The sequence below is a fragment of the Varanus komodoensis genome, unplaced genomic scaffold (genome assembly GCF_004798865.1).
Source record: "Varanus komodoensis strain SLA01 unplaced genomic scaffold, ASM479886v1 scaffold102, whole genome shotgun sequence".
NCBI classification, from domain to species: domain Eukaryota; kingdom Metazoa; phylum Chordata; class Lepidosauria; order Squamata; family Varanidae; genus Varanus; species Varanus komodoensis.
This window is the reverse complement of record NW_025335279.1, coordinates 86506-109353: the sequence shown is the minus strand read 5'-3', so window position 1 is coordinate 109353 and position 22848 is coordinate 86506. Positions and strand designations below refer to the sequence as shown.

The window sequence follows — 22848 nt, the reverse complement described above, 5'->3', positions numbered from 1 at the left end:
TGTAGTTTTTGCCACAAGGTTATATTTCTCTCCTGCCTTTTTCCTAGCAAAGAATCCAAAACAGCTGCCTGATTCCTTGTTTTATCCTCATGACACCCCTATGAGGTAGGCTAGACTGAAAGTGAAAGGCCCTAAGCCATCCAAATTGAGCTTGTGGCCAACTGGGAACTTGAGTTTGGATCTTCCTAGCCTCAGAGCAACCCTCTAATTGCAAACACCACCCTGGCTCTGCTCTAACGTTGAATGGGGATCAAAACCATATCTTTAATCCATGTTCTTAGGGAGTTTCAGATCACATGTTTTCAATGGAATCTATGAGTATATAGAAAACCTCACTTTTTCCGCCTAGTGAAACACATAAATGCGTAGGGGGTCCAGTGGCAGGCGACAGGAGGCGGGCCAAGCCATCCAGGGCCACCGCGAGCCACGAGGGCGAAGTAGAGCCTCCACGTTCCGAGGCAGTCTATCCTCGCACAACCAAGGCTGCGGCCGCGGCCACGGCCTTCCGGCCTTGCTCGCGGGCGGCCGGTTGGCGACTGAGGGAGCCTCCTTCGCTGTTACTCCGCCTCTCGTACAGACGGACTGCGGGTGCTTGAAAAAGCTGGTTTTTCTTCTTTTTCCAAGAGGGGCTCAAGGGGTTAAGCGCACAGAGCTCCTCGCGCTAGAAGGGAAACGGGGCTGGGGGGGGGGGCAGAGGAGGAAACAGCGCCTTCCTCTTCCTCCCCCCCGCACATTTTTGTTGGGAAACGTAGAGAGATTGGCCGGGAGGATCCCCCGGGGTGGGGGGCGTGCATTGCAGAGGTTGCCCGCAGGATCAGGTGAGTCCAAGCGAGGGGAGGAATCTGGGTGCGGTGGGGGGGAAGTGGGTGGGGGTGCAAATAAAATTCAGGGTGCAGGAAGGGGGCGGGGACAAGCTTTGCAGTGAAGAATCAGCTCCGGGATAAGGAAAAACTCCAGCTCAGCCTTCTGCAAACTGGTACATTCCAGATGTGTTAGATTACATTTCCCATCAACCGCAGCCAGGATGGCTGCTGGGGAAGGCTCCTCTAGATGACGGAGTGCCTACCCAGATGAATTGAGCAGGAGCTCATGTGCCCTCACGCTTTAAATTACCACCTCTCCGTCCAGTCAAACCAAGGGCATTGGACAGTCCTCGCCAGCCTGGTGGGCAATCCCATAATCCCATAGGTGGCTGGGGAATTATGGGAGTTGCAGTCCCAAAATATCTAGAGGAATGCACCCAGTTGGGACAGGCAGGGACATAAGAAAGTCTGCGCTCTGGTTAATTTAAGGTAAAACTTCTTATTCTCTGCAAGATCCATATGCCAAATCTCCTCTTTGATCAGGATGATCCAGGAATGGATTTCTGCTGAGCAAGGCAGTTCCTTTTAGGGACTACAATGTCTGTATTAATAGAGCTGTTCTCTATAGCAGCATCTTTGGAATAAAACCCTCTTGGCAGATTCCGGAGCAAATAGCTATGTGGGAGGACTGCAAAAAGCAACATGCTGTAGTACCTTATATAAAGGAGCTGGTTTTTAAGGTACAAGGAGTCACCTTGATTAACCTTCAAGACAGTTTTGCAACAGTTGCTGCAAAAGTAGCTTTGCTGGACCGGAAGCCTCATCACTGGATGCTTAAAGTGGTCTCACAGATAGGTAGCAGTGGATTTTAGTCCCTGAATGTTTCCGCTAGCACAACAAACATTCTGCACATGCTGTGAGTCATAAGTCTTTTTCTAAGCACTAAAGATCGTGTCTTTAGTCTCTAAGGTCCTACAAATGATGTTGGTGTTTTGATATATTGTGCAGGGCGTGCATCCAAAGCTTTCTTTTAAAAACAAAAGGAAAATGTTGGTGACATTTTCCCCATGCTGTTTGCTGAGCTGATGTGGTTGGTTATTGGAATTCCATTCCTCTGCATAGGGAAATGTGGGGGGGGGGGCATGCTTAGGGTTTAGCATGTTTTTTAGCCTTTTACAGAAAAAAGAGACCAGTGGCAGCTCAGAAAGAGGCAGATTGTCTACTAGGTGCATTCAAAAAGGCAAACAAGGGGCAAAACAGAGGTGGAGAAATAATGCATGGTGTGCTGGAAGTGATAAAATTAACTAAAGGCAGAGAAAGCCCATCTGGCAGAGAGTCTCAGAATTTCCTGATGCCCTTATCTCTGTGCTTTATCTCCTGTGCTTCAGTTTCATTGCATGACCCTCGGTTCTAGCGGTGTGCTGGGGGAAATAATTCTATTCCTTTCTTTACACATCGTGCATAATTTTATACACCTCTGCTGTGTCCTCCGTCGCCCTTTTTTCCAAGCTGAACAGCCGTAAATGTTGTGACCTGTCACTTCAGCCTGGTGATCATTCACGCTGCTCTTTTAGGCACCTTTCCCAACCCTACAGAATCATTCTTGAGATTGAGAATGGGAATCTTCCCTGCACATAAAACACTGTAGTCATGAGAACATAAGAGAAGACCTGTTGGAGCAGCCCCAAGGCCCATTCAGTCCAGCACTCTGTACACACGGTAGCCAACCAGCCGCCCGCAGGGTCCCTCCGGCAGGAGGGGTGCGAGGCCTCCGCCTGCCCAAGCTCCTCAGCAACGGGTGTGTGCAGGCAGTCATGGCCAGCAAGGCTAGCAACCCCCGATAGCCTCCTCCCTCATGAACTGGCCGATCTCCTAAAGCCATCCAGATTGGTGGCCAGAATTATAATGAATAATCATCATCGTGATTTTTGTTTATTTCCTAGCTATTGCTGCACAGCTGATACACATTTGTATCTCATGTTCTGCTGTCTTTTTCAAACAGCACGTTTTGTTACTTCTCTGCATAATTCCTGCTTAATCTATAACTAGGCCTAGCAATTTGAAATGCATGAATGGTATATTGCCCCGGTGCTTCTAATCTCTCCTTTCCATCAGTTGTTTCATCTGTGCCCCATTTTACACTGTAAAATGCCTGCTTGGGGCAGGCATTTGTCCTTTTGTAAAGTACCATGAACAGAGTGATTGAGCTAATAACAGTAATGGCCCTCCTGATACTACTACTAATAAATACATTAACATTAATAAAGGGCTTCTAAAAATAGATGTTTTATTCATTTTGTAAACATGTATTACAAGTAATTAACATGAACAACCACTGTGGTAAGAAAGGACAGAGAGAGAAAGGATCCGATTTGATGTTTCAAAAATGAAGGGCTGATCTGCTTGAAGCATATTTAAAATGTGTTATTTGTAAGACAGCAGTGCTACTTTACATTCCAGCAACTATTTCAAATTTCCAGATGTTGTACGCCCTCCTAGTGCATTTGGGAAGGAGTCAGCCAGTGTCTTTTCGTATGGATCCCTGCTGTCCACGGTGGTGCTTATTTATCAAAACGTGTGTTAGAGCAGGAGCTTGGGTAACGTTATCTGCAAAATGTACCATGTAAAATGAGTGGACTGCATTGTCTGCTGGCTTGTGTGACTGCAGGAGAGAAAGATTAAATGGCCACTTTGCTATGACTCTGGAACAGCAGGAGGGAACTTATTTCCGTCTAGGTGCTAAACTGAATTTTGGAAAATTTATTGGGGACTACACTCCATGGCAAGGAGATGCAAGACCAAAGGCAAAACAAATAGGACCAACATACCAGAATTGCTTAGATTAAAGCAATTACTGACAAGAATGATTGCTTAGGAGAGGAATTCCATCTTTCTAGCAGGGAGTATAAACTAGACAAATGCTGACAAATACCTAAACAATTGTTACACTTGGGGGAAGAGAAGTGTGGTCTTTTAACAGACCAGGGACTGCTGGGCTGAAATCGTAGGAAGCTGGATTTACTCTCAAGGCCAGAGGTCGCTTGCTTCTGCTCTGTCTTTATTTTGTGTCCACTTTTCCCCTCAGAACTCCCTGAGCAGGGGATTCTCAGCTAGTCTCCTCCACAATTGGTGACCATGCCTAAGCCTGCCTGGCTTCAACCCCAGCTGCGTTACGTGCCTTGAGAGATCATTTCTGGAGAACGGAGCATGCAGTCTGAATGAAGCAAGAATGCCTTTCTTTGAGTTAGCTTGTGGCCACGATCTCTTGATTTGTCACAAGTCCTTGAGGACAGTTTGTCAGAAATCTGTGGCTGGGGAACCTCGGCCGGCTTCAGGCAGCAGACTCACCTTCCCACTGAGCAAGTCCCCGTGCTTTCGCTAGGGAACTCGCCTGCCGCTGGCCGCCTCGTGCTCTGCTGGGTTGCCTCCTGTCTTCTGCCGACGAGCCGCCTGCTGCCCCCAACGTGCCCGGTGGCCCTCGCGCCTTTCTCGCCTGGCCGCCCCTGCAAGGCCAAGGCCGAGAGGGTGGCTGCATGTGGCCCTCTGGGAGCTTCCCGGAGCTGTGCCCAGCGGCTGAGGGCCCAGGCTGGCAGTCTGGCATCACCCGTCTCCCCAGGGGCCTGAGGCTTCTGGCGAATGCCTGAGCGGCCCCCGTTTTGCCCCCTGCCCCGGGCTGGGCGTGAGCCCAAGGGCACGGGAAGGAGGGAACCTCGGGAGCTGTCCTCACCTTGCTGCAGCCTTGAAGATTTCTAAACACCGGACAGTCCCAGCTCTCTTCATGTGCCCTGCATTTAAACTATGCCTCGTTCCCTGAAATAGCACTGATGTAATTCACACGGTGATACAAAATACTGGCTGTGGTTTTCTTTTGCCTCTGTTGAGCGGGGGAGCGAGCAGCAGTGCCAAAGGGCAAGTGGGTGGACAGGCAGAATTCGTAGCCTGGTTAGTCACATTATGTATTTATTTCGACTGCTTCTAGGCTGCCTTTCAGAGAGGGAGTCTTTCTAAGACAGCTTCCAGCACAAAAACAGACTGGTTCAATTTCATTAAAAACATCCATGAACACATGATCAAGGAAAAGCCAGGGTGAAAAGTAGGCTTTTGGAGTCTTCATAAAAGCCTGTGATGGTGGGCCTGGTGAACTCATGGTGGCAGCTCTCCCAGAGGTGTGGGGCCTCTGCAGGAAAGGCTCTCCCTTGCTCACCTGCCCACCTTGGCAGACAGGTGAGAAGAGCCTCTGCTGCTGCTCTGAAAGGGCAGGAAGGCTGATATGGGTGAAGGCCCCAAACCATTTACAGCTGGAAAGGTCAAAGGTAGTGCTTCAAACTGGGCTTGCAAATGCACCAGAAGGCTGGCCCAGGATGGGTGGCCCACAGCAGTCTCGTCCCCTTCATCTCTCGGGTGGCCTGCATCTCCCTCCAGCTGCAGTTTACAAATGATCTTCGAAAACCATTCCTTTACCATGGTGCGTTCTCTCCAGATGGGGCCACAGCTGCTGAATCCCAGCTTAAGCTGCTAAAACACACGTCTGAATATCCCCAGTTAGGGCAGAGTCCGGGAGGTGTTTTCTGGGGAGGCCGTTCCCATCTGAGACAACTTGCCAATCTCCAGGACCAATCCAGAAGTGCCACAACACCAGTCATGTAAATATTTCTATCTCACCTATTTTCTTACAAAGTACTCAGAGCAGCTGACATCATTTCCTTCCTCATGCTCTCAATCTTCTCCCCACAACAACAACCCTGTGAGGTAGGTTGGGCTGAGAGTCTGTGACTGGCCCAAAGCCACCCAGTGAGGTCCATGGCTGAGTGGGGACTAGAAACTTGGTCAGCTGCATCCCACTCTTAGCCACTACAACCCACTGGTTCAAAAATCTATCCACAGAAGAAGGGAAGGGAAACCATCTCCTCCACATCCCCGATAAGAAGTCTGGATGCTGGAGTCTGCTTGCCAAGTTTAAAAAATGATAATAATTTTAAAAGCACAGTGCTGTCCAAGGAGGGCTGGGCAAAGGTGGGGACGGCGGGGCGAGCGAACACAGTACTGCTCAAAGGCGTGGGGTGCAGGAGAAGCTTTCAGTCTCCTCAGACCCTCTGCTAAGGGATTCGCTCCAGATTTAAACTGGATCAGCTGCACTGGTGCAAGAAGACTTCCAAGCCCCTTCCTTCCCATGGTGGATGCTTCCGCTTCCAGAAAATGCTGAATGGGGTGAACTGTTGCGTGTAGGGAGATAAAACGCTTCTCGTCTGGTTTACTGCAATGCTCTGTGTTGGGCTACCTTTGAAGACAGTCTGGAAACTTCTGTGTTGGGCTACCTTTGGACGGTCTGGTCCAAAATAGAGCTACAAGGCTGCTGCTGAGGTGTGAACATATAATGTCAGTTCTCTACCATCTCCACTAGTTTCCAATTGAAATCTGGGCCCAGTTCAAAGTGTTGGCATTGAAAGTTAAAGCCCTGATTGGCCTGGGACCAGGTGATATAAGGGAACATCTCTTCCCCATACCTGGGCCCTTAGGTCATCTTCAGAGGTCCTTCTTGCCGAGCCCCCACGGAAGGAAACAAGAAGGGCCTTCTCAGCAGTGGCACCCTGACTTTGGAACCAGCTCCCTGCCTGGCACCTTCTCTCTATTTTTATTTACCTGTTATTTCAACAGTTAACGTAATTTTAAAGATTTTACAGTATTTTATAGTGGTCGTTTCTATTTTAGTGCTATTGTAATTTCTATTGTGGTTAAGAACCAAGGTTATAGGGAGGTTATTGTGTGTTTTTATTGGAGGTGTTTTTGTGTTGATTGCTGTAATGTTACTATTGCAATATTTATTAAATTAATACTATTTATTGTGTATCTTGTAACCTGCCCTGAGAGGCATTTAGCCTAAAGGGGTGGGACAGAAATCAAATAAATAAATATGGGGCAGAGAACCTTCCTGCAAGCAGAGATCTTTCTTCTCCAAAGGCAGATAGATGCTGGATCCAACCCAGCATGAATTTCTCTTTATGATGGTCACAGGGAGTTGCGCTGATGTCCTGATAGAGCTGGCACATGCTAAAACAAAATTGTCATCTCTGTCTGCTTCATGTTTATTAATGCTTAGTTTCCTTTTCAGCCCTGGAAGAGCCTCTTGGAAGCAAAATGGCGGAATGGAAGCGCCAAGCACTGAAGGAGGGACCTGAGGTGGGAAGCAAAGACATCCACCGGGCCCAAGCCAGGGAGTTTCCAACTGAGAAAAACCTGCTGCGAATTAAGCAGGAGCCTGAAGAGGAGCCCCAGCAGTGGTGGGAATCCCAGGGACAAGAGTTCCAGAAGGAAGTAGAGCCCCCTTTCTACACGAGGGATTTCTCAGTGCAACCTGAGCTGACGGTGGATACAAAGGATTTCCGGGCCTCCCTGAAGACGGCTGTGGATGCCAGCCAGCCTGTGACTCACAGCCCCTCCGGTGTCTGCAAAGCCCAAGCGGCCCGCGGACACTCGGCTCTTCCCATGAAAGTGAAGCAAGAGCCTCTGGATGAGGACCAGGCTGGCTTGCAGAGGCAGCGGCACCGGTACTTCAGTCAGTTCTGCTACCAGGGTGCTGACAGGCCGCAAGAGGTATTCCACCGACTCTGGGGCCTTTGCCCGGCAGTGGCTATGGAGCCCAGGAAGGGTGGAGAGGAAGGCAGCCCATAAAAGTGACTAGCCTGCAAAGCAGAGCCTGCTGGCCGAGGAGGGATGAGTCCCTTCTGCTTGATTAGAAGCATTTTTGGAAATGGCCCAGCTAAGAGGCTACTAAGCTGTATTTCCTTGTTGACTTTCTCCTAGTGCAGCCAGTATGGAAACTGTTCCACATTGTTTTACTAATATTTATTTATTTAGAGCATTTTTATGCCGCCCCCTTCGCAAAAAGCCTCAGGGCGGCTTACAAAGCAAATAAACCAACATAGACCTTAACAATCCGGAACAGCTCGGCAGAACTATAAAAACCAATAAATAAAGACAGCAATTAACAGTTAAAATATTGATTAAATAAAAAGGTCTTGGCCTGGTGCTGAAAAACAAATAACGACTAATAGCAACTTAGTGGAACAATGGCCAGGGGAACAAAGCCGAGTTCTGTGTTTTATCAAGTGGATCTCTCCCTCCTTGGCCAGCTTTCTTTGTGTCTTTGCTTCCCTTCCTCCTGGAGAGAACATAAAACTGCACTAGAGAGAGCTTTTGTTCTTTCTGTAAGAACATAAGAAATCTTCATGTGGCTCTTTCCTTCCTTTGCAAGATTAACTCTGGGGTGCAAAAGAAACCAAAGTTCTATCTTTATGACTTCTGTTGAAAAAAGCTAGTTCGGTTAGGGGCATCCCAAGATGGAGCAGGCAGGGAACAGGGCTTAGGTCCTCCATGTTCCAAAACATCTCATCATACCTCAGTTCATGCCACTGGTTTCTGTTTCAGACTTCAGGGACCCTAAAATCCCCCAAATTGGAGGAAGATGACCCATTGGAGATCGTGAAGCTGCAGCTCCCTGTGGAAGTCAAGCAAGAGAGTGACTGGGCAGCTTGCTCCCTGGGTAATGGGTTTACATTTCAGTCCTTGCCAAAGATTCATAAAGGTGATTTCTTCTGTCTGGGAATCCTGGGAATCTCCACGTCTCGTGGAAACAGTCCATCATGGTCCCTGTACAACCTATTTCTGAGCAACCTATCACTTTTTGATGGAGTAACGTCCCTGGTGGATAGTGGGGATGCTGTTGCCTTCAGCCAAGGGTTGCCTGCTCTCCTGATTAGCAAACTGGGCCAAAGTGGGCTGGATGGAACACCTGTCGGGTGGATCCACAGCTGGCTGCAGAACCGGAAAGAAAGAGTACTCCCCCATGGCACCTTCTCAAACTGGGGAGAGGTGACACGTGCACAGAATAAAGGCACAAGTTGCAGGAAGCCAGATTCTGGATGAACATCAGGAAAAGCTTCCTGACTGTTAGAGCAACACAACAGTGGGCAAGGAAGGTCATGGGCCCTCAGATGATTATTCATTTATTATTTCTTTAAAATTTTTGTATGCCGTCCCTTATGCCTTGGCATCTTGGGATGGCTCACAATCCATAAAATTGAAATACAATAAAATCACATGTATACATAACATAATTCAATAGAAATTTACATAAAGGGCAAAGTCAAAGCGACTGTCCGACACAATTAAAATACTGATTTTTTTAAATAGTGATTCAATAAAAAGGTTGATGATGGAGGCTGCTGGAAAGCCACCTGTCAGGGATGATTTAACTTGGGGTCCCGCAGGGCTTGGAACCTTTGGCCAGATTGGCTCCCTTCAGCTTGACTGTTCCATGATTCTGAGAACCCAAATTCACCGCAGTGGGTTCCCCTTACATGGATCTTTGGTATGACCACACTCGCAATACTGTGTTCTGTTCCGGCTGCCTTATCTGGAAAAATCTGTTATTGAGTAGGGGAAAGCATGGAGAGGGGCAACAAAGATGATCACGGGGCTGGAGCAGCTCCCGTATGAGGAGCGTGTAGAGCAGGGGTCTCAAACTCAGCTTACCTGGGGGCCGCTGGAAGTAGGGTCTGGGTGAGGCTGGGCCGCATCAAGTATTCCACCACCGCGGTGGTGGTGGGCTGCTCATCCCGTGGCTGGCCCGGGTGCCGCCAGCGCTTTGAAGGCCGCAGGGCCCCTCCCCGTGCCCCACCTGTCCCGGCAATTGGCCCGCGGGCCGCGAGTTTGAGACCCCTGGTGTAGAGCAACTGGGATATTCAGCTTAGAAGAAGGGTGAGTGATGGGAGACATGATAGACGTGTTTAAAATAATGCATGGAACGGAGAACATTGTTGTTGTAAGTCGCGAAGTCGTGTCCGACCCGTCGCGACCCCATGGACAACATTCCTCCAGGCCTTCCTGTCCTCCACCATCCCCTGGAGTCCACCTAAGCTCATGCCGACTGCTTCAGTAACTCCGTCTAGCCACCTCATCCTCTGCCGTCCCCTTCTTCTTTTGCCATCTATTGTTCCCAGCTTTAGGCTCTTCTCCAGGGAGTCCTTCCTTCTCATTAGGTGGCCAAAAGTATTTGAGTTTCATCTTCAGTATCTGGCCTTCTAAAGAGCAGTCAGGGTTGATCTCCTCTAGGACTGACTGGTTTGATCACCTTGCACGCCAAGGGACTCACAGGAGTCTCCTCCAGCACCACAATTCAAAGACCTCAATTCTTTGGCGCTCAGCCTTCCTTACGGTCCAGCTTTCACAGCCATACCTTGCAACTGGGAAAACCATGGCCTTGACTATACGCACTTTTGTTGGCAGGGTGATGTCTCTGCTTTTTATTATGCTGTTTAGATTTGCCATAACTTTCCTCCCCAGGAGCAAGCGTCTTTTAATTTCTTGGCTGCAGTCCCTGTCTGCGGTGATCTTGGAGCCCAGGAAAATAAAATCTGTCACTACCTCCATTTCTTCCCCATCTATTATATCTATCTATATATATATCTATATATATAATGGAGAACATAGGGAGAGATTTTTCTTCCTCTCCCATAAGACTCAGACTCAGGGATATCTCATGAATCTCATGAAGTGGGAGGTTTAGGATCGATAAAAGGAAGTACTTCTTCATACAACTTATGGTAAAACTATGGAATTTGCTACCATGGGAAGTGGTGATGGCCACCAAATCGAATGGCTTTAAATGGAGATTGGGCTAATTAATGGAGGGGGTGGTTATCAGTGGCTACTAGCCTTGTTGGCTATGTGCTGCCTTGCATGCAGAAAGTGCTGGGTTCAGTCCCAGAGATCTCCAGTGTAAAGGATCTGGTAAAAGGGGAAAGACATCTCGTGGCCGGGAGGGCTGATGCCAGGGCAGAAAATACTGGGCAGAAAATGAATTATTGGGTAACGTAGTTTTTTGGGTAACATAATTTTGTGCAAGAAACATACAATGGATATATGAATGGGTCTGACATGAATATGTCTTATTTAAGTAATTCAGGGTCCAATGCTATGCATGGTAGGACAGATAAACAAGGACGCTGTGTTTTAATTGTTTACATTTTATATTGTTAAACTGTCCTGAGACTTCAGTAATGGGATGGTCTAGAAAAGTTGTAAATAAATAAATATAAATGAATAAATGTCCAATAGCTTCCAGTTAGGCTGCAGCCATTGGGGTGCCTTGCAGTATAACATGCATTGCTCTGATTGTTATGCTAGAGAAAGAAGTTTCAGGATGATTGTACCAGCCAAACAACTATTTATAGAAAATGTTAAAAAGAAGAATGAAAATGTGGGACCACCTAGATAAAGGCAAAGGCAGTTCCCTCTGTTCCTTTGTCTTGTGCGAGAAACCTGCAGCTCCGTTTCTGGATGTAAGTTTAATGCACAGTGTAAATAAACAAATTGTTCTCTGTTTATCCCAGAATGTGATGAACAGGTGCTAAAGAATGAAGAGGAGGCATTTCAGCTAGAAAGTCCAGAGGAAATGAATGCCTGCAAGGTGCCATTGGAAGGAGCCAAGGAGACCTATTTCTGGGTTCCTGGGAAGGAAGCTAGGCCTGGAAGTCTAGAGAGACCAGAATGGCATCCTGGGAAGAGAACAAAGCAAGCTTTCCTGTGTGAGGAAGCTGGCCAGAATTTACATGCATCCACCTTCGAGTGCCAGAAAATAGGTCCTCCGAGTGAGCAGCAGTGGCATCAGGCCATCAACTTCCCTGAGAGTCAGCAGATGCGAGCAAAGGGTAAATTGCACAGATTCACACGCTGTGGGAAAATCACAACCAGCAAAACCTCCCTTGCTCCATCTGAGAGGACCCACCTGGGAGGAAAATCATACATCTGCTCCGAGTGTGGGAAAAGTTTTGGTTGGAGAACAAACCTGGTTAAGCACAAGAGAATCCACACAGGGGAAAAGCCGTACCATTGTAGCAACTGCGGCAAAAGCTTCAATGCGAAATCCACCCTCATTAAACACGAGAGGTCCCACACTGGAGAGAAGCCATACGGATGCCCAGAGTGTGGGAAAGCCTTTGGGGAAAAGGGGATTCTCGTGAAGCATCTCAGGATCCACACGGGAGAAAAACCACACAAATGCACGGATTGCGGCAAGAGCTTTATCGAGAGGGGTGCTCTGATTAAACACGAGAGGACTCACACAGGAGAGAAGCCGTATGAGTGCTCCGACTGTGGAAAGACCTTCCGGATCAGCTGCCATCTTAAGCTCCACAAAAGGACGCATACAGGAGAGAAGCCTCACAGGTGCCTGGACTGCGGCAAAAGCTTCAGTGAGAGAGCCTCGCTCGTCAAGCACGAGAGAACTCACACGGGAGAGAAGCCATACGGGTGCTCCGAATGCGGGAAGAGCTTCCGGATCAGCTTTCAGCTTGTGATACACAAAAGGACGCACACCGGCGAGAAGCCGCACGAGTGCCCCGACTGTGGCAACAGCTTCCGGGAGATCGCGTCTCTCATTAAACACAAGAGGACTCACACCGGGGAGAAGCCGTACGGGTGCTCTGAGTGTGAGAAGAGCTTCCGGACCAGCTTCCAGCTGAAGACACACCGGAGGACGCACACAGGGGAGAAGCCGTATCAGTGCCTGGACTGCGGTCAAACCTTCAGCCAGCGATCGCGCCTCGTTATACACGAGCGGGCCCATACGGGGGAGAGGCCGTACGGCTGCTCCGAGTGTGGAAAGCACTTTGTCTCTAGCTCCCACCTGCGGAAACATGCCGTTGTGCACACAGGAGAGAAGCCCCACAAATGTTCCCACTGCGAGAAGAGCTTCAGTAAGAAATCCAACCTTGTTGTACACGAGAGGATTCATACTGGGGAGAAACCCTACAAATGCTTAGTGTGCGAGAAAAGGTTCTGCAGTTCCTCTGTTTTTCATAGGCACATGAAAATCCACCCAGAAGAGACATCCTAGGGATATCTGACATGAGAGACCGGAGGTTGCGGGGAAATGCCCAGTAATGCACATTGGATGGAAAGTGGGCCTGGCGAATCTGTGATAGATGGATGTTTATCAAAACATTCCATAGGGAAGGCTTGTTGCTCAGCCTTCAAAGCTGCAGTTCAGCCCTGCTGTCTCCAGGTATGGCTGGGAAAGGGCTCTTCCAGGAACCCTGGGTTGCCGTCGCTGCTGGTGTGTATCATCACAGCAAAGTCTAGCTTTGCACATTACGCAATTCCCCCCATTGCAGACTGAGCAGCTGTTCGGGAAGGCACTTCAGCAGGCAGTGATCGGTGTACTCGGAGGCTCAGTGCGGGCAGCTGCTCTTTGGTTCTGTGTCTTCCGCTTAGCAGGGAAAGTGCATTTGGCCTTGGAATGCTTTGGATGGGAGAGCAGGAATACTTTGGGGTTCCCTAGCAGTGATCTTAAAGTCCCCATTCGTAATACAGGCAGTCCCCAGGTTATGAACATCTGTGTTCTGAACTTACGAATGAACTGCCATACAGCCTTTTTAAAAAATCGAGTTAAAGGCAAGCAGTTCATAGGTTTCGGAGTTTTGCAGCCTACTGTGGAAAATCATCACCATAGAGAGAGAGGAAGCGAAAGGGGAGCGAGGGGGACCTCCAAAGCATCACCACAGAGAGAGAGGAAGCGAAAGGGGAGCGAGGGGGACCTCCAAAGCATCACCATAGAGAGAGAGGAAGTGAAAGGGGAGAGCGGAGGGTCTCCGAAGCCTGCTTTCTTCACCCGCCATTTCAGAGAGGGAAATCCCTCTGACATTTCCTTGATGGCACTGGTGAGTGGAAGGGAAGATGGGGAATGAGAACATAAAAATGTAATAATTGAAGAAGGGGAGCCCCAATGGATCAGACCAATGTCTGAGAGAGAGAGAGGGAGAGAGAGAGAGGGATAAGCAATCCAAGACATGTATGATCAACAGTATTAAGAGTTAAAGGGGTTTTTTTGTGGGGGAGGGGGTAGAGATATTTGCTGTTTTTCTACTTTCATGGGGCTCCTGTGACCCTAACCTTCACAAATGTGGAGGGCTGACTGTGTATGGAAGTGTTGCTGAAGTGTCTTATATGCATTTTATATATGTGGTCCGATTTACATACAAATTCGACTTAAAGACATTCTCAGGAATGGAACTCATCCATAACCCAGGGAGTGCCTGTACTCCACTACACACTAATCTTTTCAACAGGAGTTGGTCCAGGGATAACACCTATTTTAGACATTTAACTTTCTTACCAGTTAAGGTCGGTAAGTCTCTTTCTTTTCTTTCTCCTTAAGAATTTTGTGTTTGGGGGTGAGCTGTAGCATCGGGTACTGAAATTACCGCTGCAGGGAAAAGTGTGTGTTGGATACTGAGGAATGTGCAGGAAGCCCCTTAAGGGTCTGCAGAAGTATTGGGTGAACTCACAGAGGGCTCCTAGCTGGAGAAAGGTGCATTGATGGCTGCAGGAATGGCCATCTCTTCCTGCTAGTTCATTTTACTGAGTTTTTCTAGACTAGCCTGGGGGTGCAGAACCTCAGGATTGGGGTCCCACTCATTTCCCTGACCGACTGGTGTTTTTTGTGCCGTTTCCCCCTTCATTCTGAAAAGTTGAAATGCCTTTCCTAAATACAGGTAGGAAGAGCTGCAAGCATTCTGCATTCACCCGCCTCCTTTTGGCCCCATCCCTTCTGCCTGGTCCTCCCCCCCCCCTCCACACACACACCAGTATAACATGCCTCCACCAATAACTTCTCTGGAATAGAATGCAAAGAGTTCTTCCTCTTTGGACCGGGCTTGAAAACTGTATTTGCCTGAGGCTGGGCATGGCCCGCTGGCTCACTTCATGCCACTTGCTGGAGAATCCAAAACATTCTGGCTGGAGCGCGGCTTCTCCATGGCCTCGGGGGCCCTCCTCTTCAGCCCATCATCCTCAGCGCAACTGTGTGAAAATGGTGGAAGAGGTAGAAACCGGGTGTTGTATGCTCATCCTCACTTTTTCATCAGTTACTTTTATTATGCAAGCAAGCAAGCCAGCGTGACTGAATCGTCTTCCAGTCCAAAGAGACCAATATCCTGGACAGTCTTTGCTTAACATGGTCATGTGCAAGCTTAGTTCCTTGGGGTAAAGCATCATGAAAGAGAGTTGTCACAAAACGGGCACTGTCTCCCACCGGCTGTCTTCCAGCTTCTAAGCTCCTCCATCCAGGTGGGTCATTCCACAGCCTCACCTTCCAGGCTTGCAAGTCACTTTGAGCACTGCGTGATCCTGTGTTGCCCCTCTCTATTATTATTATTATTATTATTATTATTATTATTATTATTATTACTACTACTACTACTACTACTACTACTACTACCACTATTACTGCTTCTGCTACTACTACTACAACTACTACTACTACATTTCCATGCAACCCGAAACCAAAGCTCCCTGAGCAGTTCACAACCTTTTTAGTCACCCATCCAGATTGCAACCTGGTCCGACCCTGCTTAGCTTCCAAGATTAGGCAGGATCAGGCCCTTCAGGCTATATGGAAGCTCTTTTCCAATGAGACCTCAGTCCTTGATCTCAAGTTCATGCCCACACCTCTTTTCAAGAGCTTGTGCTCCCATGGGCTTGAAGGCCCTGCATGGTTGACTTGTGAATATTTCGACAACAATGTTCCTTCCTGCAGTTGCTGTTTTCCTCACAGGCTTCCTGCTCTTACCCTGTTGACCCTCAGCAACACCTTCCCCTTCCCCAGCTGACCCAGAATTGGATCCCATGTCAACTTAGGGTTCGTCTGCAGAGGTGTTGGGCCCAGGCTGTACTCTGGTGCCTTCCTCTCTATTGATGCTTCTGTTTCGCAACACCTGAGTAAGCCTTGGGGCAGACTTGAGTCCAGTCAACCTTCCAGCTATAGTAGGCCTGTACCCATGATCCACACACACGCACAGGTGCACCCACCATCAGGCGGAGAACAGGACCAAGCCGGCCACACCTCTGAGCACCAACCTTCCCTTCACCTCGTCTCCTCAAAGCCGTACATCCTGCATCAACAGGAAAGGTGTGGGGCCGATGCTTTGCTGCAGTTTGGGGGCCTGGTCAGAAAAAGTCTTGGCTTTCAGGGGCAGAGCGGATGGGTGAGTCACCTTTCCAGGTGTCCTGTGTATGGAAGGGGATGTGGTGTATTAGCAAGCTGCACTTCCGCCCCCTTTTCCCCAACCATGGACTGTTTGATGGCTTCCTGGCTTTTGTGCAGCGTCTCCCTATTGTGAAAGGTTCAAATACTTCTAAGGCTTAGTTGCTGGCAATGAAAACTTTAAGTGAGTTTGTTTTTTTAGTATTTTGGCCATTCCCCATTTTGCCTTTTCTCCTGGTCGCCAGTGGACCTCCTTCTCCAAGACCCTCGAAACTGAACGTGGTCCTCAGGCTGAGGAAGGTTCTGCATCTTTACCTTAAAGGTAAGCCAGTAATCCAATCTGCGGACCTATAGCTGAAAATCATGTACTTGTTGCTATATACTGGCTGCCTCCACTTGGCTCCTCTTCCTCTGTATTCCTTGTGTCCTGTCCTAGATTGTACACTCTTTTGGGCAGGGAGCAATTGTATTTTAACAAGCAGTGTGCACACTGGTGGTGCTTAATAGCAATAATGTGACAAAAACCATGGTGGACGGAAACTCCACGCTCCATGCATGGAACTGCTCCGTCCTGCACTGTAAACATGCTGTCCTGTGGCCTCCTGGTGGTGCCTGGGTGGCCATAGGATTATTTGCTGCCCCAGTTTGAGGTCCTGTGACCTTGGAGCTGGGCCTCTAATGGCTGAGTCCCTGCCCCACCTGCAGCTAGCATGGGGAAAAAACCACACAGATAGCTGCCTCCCTGAGGATGCAGCTTGGCCTCCAAGAGGCAGAAAGGGGGTTTGCCGAGGCGGCACAGGTGGCAGATTGCTGTTGCGGCCACCATCTCCTTCCCGCCACATTATCTAGACAGCTGGAAATGGTGTCTGGCTAAAGTGCATGGAGCGAGGAGCAGTAGTGGTGGCCTCCACTTTGTACATGGGATGCATAGGAGCTTTTTGTGTACATCTGACATGAGAAGTACTGGATTGCATCCTAAATCCAGGTCTATGCACACGAGTCTTCCATGTAGTTGGGACACTGGGAAGTCAGGGCTCCTGCTTGTGTGAAGGCGCCTCCGTGAGCATGTGGTTGCTTCACACTGAAGTTCTTTGCACGGGCATCGGTGGATGTGGCTGATTTCCTCCTCTGGAGAGGTCTTCCTTTGTTGGGACCTTGCTGAGATGCCCTTGGGTTTGAAGACTCCCTCTTTCACTCAGGGCTGGTGCTCGGAGCTCTCGAACTGGCCCCCAAACAAGCCTTAGTAGCTTGGAACCAGGGGTAGCCAGCCTGGTGTCCTCCAGAGGTTTTGAACTTCCTCACCCTCAGCGATGCCCCTGCTTTAAACATTGTCTTGCTTCTATTTGCGCTGCCGTCATGTGAAGCATTCCATTCCACTGCTTGGGAAAAATAGGATATTTGAGGAGGTCTCTTATTAGACCTGAATTTAAGTACAGGTTAGGTGACAAGTGGCTGGAGAGCAGCACTTGTGAAAGGGACCTCGGGGTGCTGGTTGACTGCAGGCTAAACATGAGTCAGCGGTGTGATGCGGTGGTCAAGAGGGCAAACGCCACCCTTGGTTGCATAGCCAGAAGCATGGCTTCTCGATCAAGAGAGGTATTACTACCACTCTATATGACTCTGGTACACCCGCAACTGGAGTATTGTGCTCAGTTTTGGGCCCCTCATTACAGAAAGGATATAGCCAGGTTGGAGTCAGTGCAGCGTAGGGCCACAAGGTTGGTGGCTGGTTTGCAGGGAATGCCATATGAGGCGAGACTGAGGGAACTGGGTTTCTTCAGCCTGCAGAAGAGGAGACTCAGAGGGGATCTGTTGGCGACATACAGGTATGTGAGGGGATGTCACATGGAGATTGGTAGAGACCTGTTCTCCCCTACAGAGGAAGGCAGGACGCGTTCCAACAGAGCAAAGCTCAGGGAACCCAGGTTCCCTTTCGATGCCAGGAAGCACTTCCTGACAGTTAAGACTCCGAGGGTATGGAATGGGCTTCCACGAGAAGTCACTGAGGCCCCATCATGAGGGTGCTCAAAGATAGACTGGACATGCACATGGTGGGCATGTCGTGAGCGGAGCCAGCTGAGCCGGGGGTCAGACTAGATGGCCTGGGAGACCCCTTCTGACTCACACTGTTTCTATGCTTCTAACCTTGGCTACCTGCCCTGAACTGGTCAGTTGGGAAATTGAATCATTTACATTGGTCATGTCTCAATTTAGTCCGGGTTGAATTGCACTGGCTGTATCATTTCCCATTGTAATCCTTTCATTTTTTTTCATTAAATTCTCTAAGACTGTGCATCCAGTTTATGATTGTCTTTATTTATGAATTTGCTGCCACAATATGGAGATGATGGCCAATGGCTGAGATGGTTTTAAAAGGGGGATCAGTCTAACCGATGGAGGAAAAATAGAGGCCCGTCACTGGTGTCCGGCTGCAATAGCTAAATAGTACCTCTGTGCTCAGAGGCAATCTATTGCTGGGTGCCCAGGGAAGCAGCACCGAAATAGGAGACCGCTGCTGTTTTTGTGATTTGTCACGGGCTTCTCAGTGGCATCAGCTCGCCCATGAGAAGGTGGCGACTGGAGGCAAAAGAGGTTTGGTCAAAGAAACTACCTTATGCACACTGTCCGAGAAAGTTTAACTCAGAAAAAAGTAAATAAGGGGAGACATAGAAGTGTAAAAACCTGTCCATGGTATGGAGAAAGTGAAGAGGGAGGGGTTTGCCCCGTGAAGCTGATTAGTGGGAGGTTCAGAGCAGATAAAAGGAAGGACTTCTTCCCATAACACATTGTTGAACTATGGAATTTTCTACCACAAGCTGGAAGGATATAAAAGGGGACCCAAAAACCCCCAGGAATTTATTTATAAAAAAATAATGTATTTATTTTTACATGTTCAAACTTCAGTTGCCTTCTCTCTTTTTGATGCTATACACCTATCGAGATGTTTTTCCCACTGCTCAAAACAGGTTTTGAACTCATTAATTTTGATGCCATTTAGTGCTTCTGCTGTTTTTTGTTTCACCTCCACGTCGGCAAAATGTTTCCCTTTGAGGACTTTTTTCATCCGGGGAAAGAAAGAAAAGTCACTCAGAGGGAGAGCAGGTGAATCGGGGGGCTGGGGCACAAGGGTCATGCGGGTTTTGGTCAAAAACTGCTGAACGTTCAGCTGAACAAAATTTTACTGCCGCATGTTGTTCGTGTAAATCAGCCATCATGAAATAGGCAAACACGTTGAAAGAGTCTCCCCACAAAAGCTCACCAAAGCCAAGCACAGCCTCCCACAGCCACCCAGCTGGGTACTCTGATGTAGGTGGGTTCCCAGACCTACCTAGCAGGGGAAGCCTGTACTACAAGGGGCCCCCCCTCCGGAAGATAATTCCTGTTATTTTGGGGTCCCCCCTTGTAGCCACGAATTTAGATGACCTCAGAAAGGGGCCTGGACACATTCCTGGGAGAGTCTTGTGTTGGGGCTATATGAGCTTTATGGCATTATGAAAATCCACCCCCAGATTGTGTTCCACATTGAAAGGCCAATTAGCCTAAATTGGCGTCTTTGAGATATTGTGGCTGGGCACAAGCCGAGCGGCAGAGATGCGGGACCACGGAGAGCTCCCTGTGGAGGAAGCTTCCAGAGAGGCCAATGTCTGACTTGGTTTGTACAACAGGATACCCTCAGCGCCTGGCTTCAGGGCGGCTCGCCGTGACCTCTGCACCCAGAGCAGTTTGCCCAGTGTGGTTTGTTAAACACCACAAGCCACCTTGAGAACCAGAGGCTTCCTGTTGGATTGTTCGGATGGTCCTCAGAGGGGTCTGTCACGACAGGGGAATCCAGCGAGTGGCTTAGGCGCAGCGTTGAGAACGTGACGTAAGAAAAGCCATGCTAGACCAGACTCGAGGGCCATCCAGTCCGGCACTCCTTCCACACTGGCAAAGCAGCCGCCACCAAGATCCCTCTGGCAGGATGGATGCAAGACCCCGTCTGACCAGCTCCTCTGCAACGGGTGGTATGCAGGCAAGCCACCTCTGGTGAAGGAGGGAACACATGGCCAGCAAGGCTAGTAGCCACTGATAGCCACCTCCTCCATGAACTCTCTAAAGCCATCCAGATTGGTGGCCACCCCCACTTCCTGTGGAAGTGAATTCTATAGCTCTACGTTGTGTGAAGAAATACTTTCTCTTGTCTGTCCTAAACTTTGCACCAATCAGTTTCATGGGATGAACCCAGGTCAGTGCTCTGCTCCTGAACTGTAAGAACCCCTCCCAAATAGAAGGATCCCCCCCCCACAAATATCCCCCAATTTTTGCAGTTACTGCTGTCAGAATATCAGTGGGGCAGCAAGAGCAATGAGGGTTTCCATGCGCACATGGAGGGAAGTTACGAGGGCAAAGCTCCTTAGAAACTTCCGTCTTCACTGGAAGAGCATCTCTTCTGGAATGAACCTACCTGTGCACTACAATCTTTCCTGGAGGCCCTCCTTCAGTAGAGGCTTGGAGCAGGGCGATGAAGGGGTGTGTAACGGTGAGGCAAACTGCCCCCACCAACGCTGCCAGGAGTCCCCACCTTCCGACAGCCCCCCTAGTCCCAGCCCTTAACAAAAGAAGCAGCACTGGACCGGCACGCGATGACCCAAGTCTTGGGGGAAAAGGTTCTTTATTAGACTACAACAGACACACACACAGTTACAGGGAACTTTGGCTACTCACAAGTAAGGGAAGGGAGAAGGGGAGAAAAGGGTGAGGTAGTAGCTTTGCCTCGAGACAATACAATCCCAGATATTCACTCCCTCAGGGCCATTTGACCATCCCGGACTCTAAAACAACAAACATGGACTGAGCTAAAAACCTAATAACTCTCATTTTACCAAACCGGTCCCCTCAGAAGTAGCAGTCCCCGAGCTCCTGGGCTCGAGAGTTTGGCAGCTGGTGTTCCTCTGTCTACCTGCCAGGCGTGCGGTCCTGGATACCAGCTCTCCTTTTTATCCCCTCCTCGAGCAATTGTCACCCTTTGTTCTCCAGGATGCCACCCAGGAATCTAAAACCTCCAAGGGGCACCAGATCCACAAGACCATTTGGTTTATAGCCACCATCTCGCTCGCCACCCCCGGCGTTCTTCCCTGGGAAGACGGTATCCGACCTTGTAAATCTCCAGACACGTCCCTGCCACAGCCGCCTGGGCCGAACCGGCCTTTTTCAGCAGGCCGGCCGGCTCCATCTCTTGACCCTTGCCTCTCCTCCAGTGACTTAGGGCCCTTTCTGTTACAGGGTGGTCTTCTCAGCCCCTGGGAAGACGGTATCCGACCTTGTAAATCTCCAGACACGTCCCTGCCACAGCCGCCTGGGCCGAACCGGCCTTTTTCAGCAGGCCGGCCGGCTCCATCTCTTGACCCTTGCCTCTCCTCCAGTGACTTAGGGCCCTTTCCATTACAGGGTGGTCTTCTCAGCCCCCCCCCACCCACCCAGCAAAGCTCACCTGGCACCAGCATTGTCATCTCTCTGGCACTGAACTGAGACTTTCCTCCATTCCCAAGCCTTTATTTAAAGCAGTTTTTTTACTGTTGATTATTCACAAGAGTTTATTTATTTATTTGGGAGATTTCTAGGCCGTCCAATCACAATGAGTCTCTGGACAGCTCACAATTTATCTCAAGTGGATTTTTTTATATTTATATTTATTTGATAGCCCTGTATGCTGCTGCACATATTTAAGAATACGTATCTCTTGAGTGATAATGTGCTTATGTTATAATATTATGTTACTAAATTGTAATTTTAGAGTTTTAACCTTTGTAAACTGCGTGGAGAGCTCTGATTGTGAAGCAGAATAGAGATTCAGTAAATGAAATAAAATGGAATATGATCCTGTAACCACTGGAATATCCTCCTGGAAGCAGCCTGAAATGTAAATAAATATTCCACTTGTAAGTTTCTCAAAGGCAATGCAGAGGTACTTGTGGTATAGCACCATTTCTTTTAAAAGGCATATATATGAATTAATTTTTGTAACTACAGAGTACAAATTTTATCAATTGGATGTAACGGTGAACTATGCTGAAGAAAGCAAGAATTCAAACAAAATATACACAGAAACAAACCTAACAGCACTTACACAGCGCCAGTATAAATTGCCTCACTTTTTATGACAGATAGTTATTGAGATCACATCTTGTATATTTCTATTCCTTTCAAATAATTCATTTATTGTAATCCCAGTTCCCCCCTTTGGATGCACATATTAATGTGGTGAGGGGGTTTAAGGGTGACAGAGAAGCAAAGAGTGATAATTGTTTGGAGAAGACAGTCATGGGAGAGAAAGTCAACAGCAGGTGAACTGGAAGCCCAAATATGACTTGGATCAATTCCATCAAGGAAGCCACAGCCTTGAATTTGCAAGAGCTGAGCAGGGCTGTCAAGGACACAATGTTCTGGAGGGCTCTCATGCCCAGGGTCACTGTAAGTTGGAGAAAACAGCATATAAAAACAATCCCACAGGTGAGTATATGCATTCCAAAGAAGGCCTTTGCGAGGCTTGAAGAAGGCAGGAAGTTTGTGTATTTGAGAAAGGAGACCTGTTTTGCTCCTATAGTCCGCTAGAGAAGGTCTGGGGACCACTCTGTTCTTTGGATTCCCTGATCTCACACTGGCAACAGAGCTCCATCTTGTTGTGGTTGGCAGAAAGCAACATACACTGGCAGTTTCCTTCTTTCCCTGGCCAAATTGCGCCAGGTAGATGATATTTACTGGTTTATTCCTAGAATCATTTGAAGTGCTAGTTTTGACCTTTAAAGCCATAAAAGACTTGCGACCAACTAGTTTAAGAAGGCCTTCACCTGGGCAGCTGCAGCCACGGGGTCGGCCTTTCGCTTCCAGGGGCGGCCAGGCGAGCCAGGCGCGAGGGCCGCCGGCTGGGCCTGGCCGCACCGACCAGGCGAGTTCCCTAGCGAAAGCACGGGGACTCGCTAAGTGGGAAGGCGAGTCTGCTGCCTGAAGCCGGCCGAGGTTCCC

At 48.8% G+C, this 22848-nt stretch overlaps 2 protein-coding genes across 2 annotated transcripts in view; one reads left to right on the top strand and one right to left on the bottom strand.

Annotated features, from left to right (window-relative positions):
- Positions 1-22848, top strand: part of LOC123017782 (zinc finger protein 585A-like) — a 102240-nt gene that overhangs the window by 12163 nt on the left and 67229 nt on the right. Inside the window, exon 5 of the mRNA XM_044419353.1 lies at positions 11581-12654. Within this exon, the coding sequence (XP_044275288.1) occupies positions 11581-12654 (1074 nt within the window). The remainder of the gene's footprint in view (positions 1-11580; positions 12655-22848) is intronic.
- LOC123017783 (zinc finger protein 271-like) overlaps positions 1-22848 on the bottom strand; it is a 104727-nt gene that overhangs the window by 48342 nt on the left and 33537 nt on the right. The window lies entirely within an intron of this gene.